Source organism: Zonotrichia leucophrys, unplaced genomic scaffold (genome assembly GCF_028769735.1).
Source record: "Zonotrichia leucophrys gambelii isolate GWCS_2022_RI unplaced genomic scaffold, RI_Zleu_2.0 Scaffold_294_65887, whole genome shotgun sequence".
NCBI classification, from domain to species: Eukaryota; Metazoa; Chordata; class Aves; order Passeriformes; family Passerellidae; genus Zonotrichia; species Zonotrichia leucophrys.
This window is the reverse complement of record NW_026992499.1, coordinates 1-3,150: the sequence shown is the minus strand read 5'-3', so window position 1 is coordinate 3,150 and position 3,150 is coordinate 1. Positions and strand designations below refer to the sequence as shown.

Below are 3,150 nucleotides of genomic sequence, written 5' to 3'. Positions count from 1 at the left end.
CACAGGAACCTCTGGCTGCAGGACAATGCAGCTGCAGCTCCTGCAGTGATCTCCTAAAGCTGGAACATCCCAATGCCTACAGACCCTGTGAGTACATTCTCTGACTGTCTCTTGTGCAGAGCAGCCAGGGGTGCCCAGGGCTGTCGTGCAGAGCAGGGTCCTGCAGCCCAGGGCGCTGTGCTGGGGCAGGGACTCTGCTGCCTGCCAGGGACAGCTCTCAGCCAGCCCTGGCAGCTGCTCCCAGCACTGGGGGACAGGATCTGGGTGGGAGGAGACAGCTGGTCAGGCTTGGAAGTGTTCTCCTTGTGTGGGGAGGGTGCTGCATTGTTCAGGACTGCTCCCAGCATGGCATTGAACTGCAGAACATTTCCAAGTAGATTGTACAGGGAGCACAGCAAGGCAGGGGCTGCATAAAAGGGAAAAATTTATTAATCTTCTGCTTTGGGATGCTGGGATGCGAAATTGCACGTAGATATTCATCTCTCGGTTCATGTTTAGAAAAAATAAAAAATTTTATCTCAGCTCTGAATAAAGCAGGAAGTGACAGAAATCAGCACAGGCCCCTCACAGGCAGTGTCAATCTCACTTTTCTAGCCTCCTCAGGGTTGCACTGATGTTGCCATCAGAGCCTGCAGAGCCAGAGCTGCCCCTGGGCAGTGCCAGAGCTGGGAGGGGTCTGCAGGGCAGAGCTGAGCCCCCAGGGCTGGGCTGGGCTCTGGCAGCACTGACAGGGCCCAGCCCTGGGCACAGGGAGCAGCTGCTGGCAGGGACAGCTCCAGGCAGCAGAGCCCTGGGCAGGCAGTGGGGGGAAAGTGTCCCCAAGTTGTGCTGGGATTTTTCAAGTCCTCTCCAAACCCAACTATTCCATAAGTACTTTTTTTACAGATCCCCATGCCAAGACAGCGCAAATGTCCAACAGCAGCTCCATCAGGCACTTCCTCCTGCTGGCATTGGCAGACACGCGGCAGCTGCAGCTCCTGCACTTCTGTCTCTTGCTGGGCATCTCCCTGGCTGCCCTCCTGGGCAACGGCCTCATCATCAGCGCCGTAGCCTGCGGCCACCACCTGCACACGCCCATGTTCTTCTTCCTGCTCAACCTGGCCCTCAGCGACCTGGGCTCCATCTGCACCACTGTCCCCAAAGCCATGCACAATTCCCTCTGGGACACCAGGGACATCTCCTACTCAGGATGTGCTGCTCAAATATTTTTTTTTGTTTTCTATGCTACAACGGAGTATTTCCTTTTGACTGTCATGTGCTATGACCGCTACGTGTCCATCTGCAAACCCCTGCACTACGGGACCCTCCTGGGCAGCAGAGCTTGTGCCCACATGGCAGCAGCTGCCTGGGCCAGTGCCTTTCTCACTGCTCTCGTGCACACGGCCAATACATTTTCCCTGCCCCTGTGCCATGGCAATGCCCTGGGCCAGTTCTTCTGTGAAATCCCCCAGATCCTCAAGCTCTCTTGCTCACAGTCCAACCTCAGGGAACTTGGGCTAATTGCTGTTAGTGTGTGTTTAGCATTTGGGTGTTTGGTGTTCATTGTTTTCTCTTATGTGCAGATTTTCAGGGCCGTGCTGAGGATCCCTACTGAGCAGGGACGGCACAAAGCCTTTTCCACCTGCCTCCCTCACCTGGCTGTGGTCACCCTGTTCATCAGCACTGGCATGTTTGCCTACTTGAAGCCCCCCTCCATGTCCTCCCCATCCCTGGATCTGGCCCTGTCAGTTCTGTACTCGGTGGTGCCTCCAGCCCTGAACCCCCTCATCTACAGCCTGAGGAACCAGGAGCTCAAGGCTACTATGAGGAGACTGCTGACTGGATGGTTTTGGAAATATTAAAGAGCTTGCCAATTTCTGCCAATCATGTGTAATAAAAGTAATTTTTGATACTTCTTGTTCATTTGGTTGTGGGTTTTTTCTTTTATTTCCTTTTTGAATCTTGTCTACAAAGAAAGGTCACTGTTTATGCCATTTCCTATTTTGTTTCTCTCTATCTTCCCTACGGTCACAGACTGTGTCAATGAGGGGCTATGCCCTTGCTGCCTTTAAATGAACTAAAGGATGTCCCAGCAAAGTTTTCTGCAGAGATGCCTTTTTGTTGCCTTCTCTGGAGCTGCAGCAGCAATGTCTGTGTGCAGAGCTGGGGCAGATCAGTGCTGGCACAGCAGCTGTGCCCAGCAGCAGCAGCACTTGGTGTTGCCAGTGCTGCTGCCGTGGCCCTGCCCCGCTGCCCTGGTGGCCCTGGTGTTGCTGCAGGGCCTGAGTGCTCTCGGGGCCGGGCACAGCCCTGGGGTGGCAGTGCCGGGGCTGCAGCAGGGACAGGCCATGGGCACTGCTGGGGCAGCGCTGACGCCTCAGCCCAGGCCCTGGGGGCTCCAGGCTCCTTGCCCAGGCTCTCTCAAGAACACACCCAGGCCAATGCTCAGCACAGAAAAGCCCTGTGAGCAGCCCCAGGCTGGCCGTGGGCAGGCTGGGGGCAAACAGCATGGCTGGGGCTCTGCAAGGGCCCTGGGGCAGACGGGAAGGAGCAGCAGAGCAGGGGCTGATCCATTCCCAGTGCACTGCACAGCCCAGGGCAGCGTCCCAGAGCATCCTCATGGAGCTGCCAACAACATCCCCCCTCTGCAGCCCTGGCCTCTCCCCCAGCTCACACAGGTGCCCCATCCTTGCAGGCACAGACACGGCAGCACTGGCTCAGCAGCCCCTGTTTGCATTGCACACAGCAGGGGGAGCACCCCCATGCTGTTGCTGTGGGGACATGAACCTGAGGGAGCACAAATGCCATCAGCCCCTGGGGCCAGCAAGGGCTGGGGGACACCAGGGAAACCACTCAGCTTTGTCCTGGCCTCTGCAGTCAGCCAGAAAGTTTGTTCCCATCAGCTGGGAGTTTCCTGTCCCACTGCAGACGCTGTTGCTCAGAGCCAGGGCAGCCTGGCAGCCACCCCTTAACTGCCCTGAGCATTTCCTTGGCTTCACCTTTGCTTTCTTTCTTCTTTCCTGATACACATTCCTTCCTATTTCCCATTGCTGTTCCCTACCCTGCAAAGCTGATCCCTGTTTGCCCTTTCCTCTCTGGTCCCACTCCCCATTGCAGTTCCTGACCTGGCACCATGGGAACGTCCCTTGGGCAGCAGGATCATCCTACAAG

The 3,150-nt window shown here is 56.5% G+C and overlaps 1 protein-coding gene across 1 annotated transcript; it reads left to right on the top strand.

The window, feature by feature from the left end:
• The first annotated feature begins 908 nt into the window (after window positions 1–908).
• LOC135441439 (olfactory receptor 14J1-like) lies at window positions 909–1,841 on the top strand. Its single transcript, XM_064700984.1, has one exon. It carries the CDS (start codon window positions 909–911, stop codon window positions 1,839–1,841), a length of 933 nt encoding a protein of 310 aa, XP_064557054.1.
• Window positions 1,842–3,150: the final 1,309 nt, after the last annotated feature.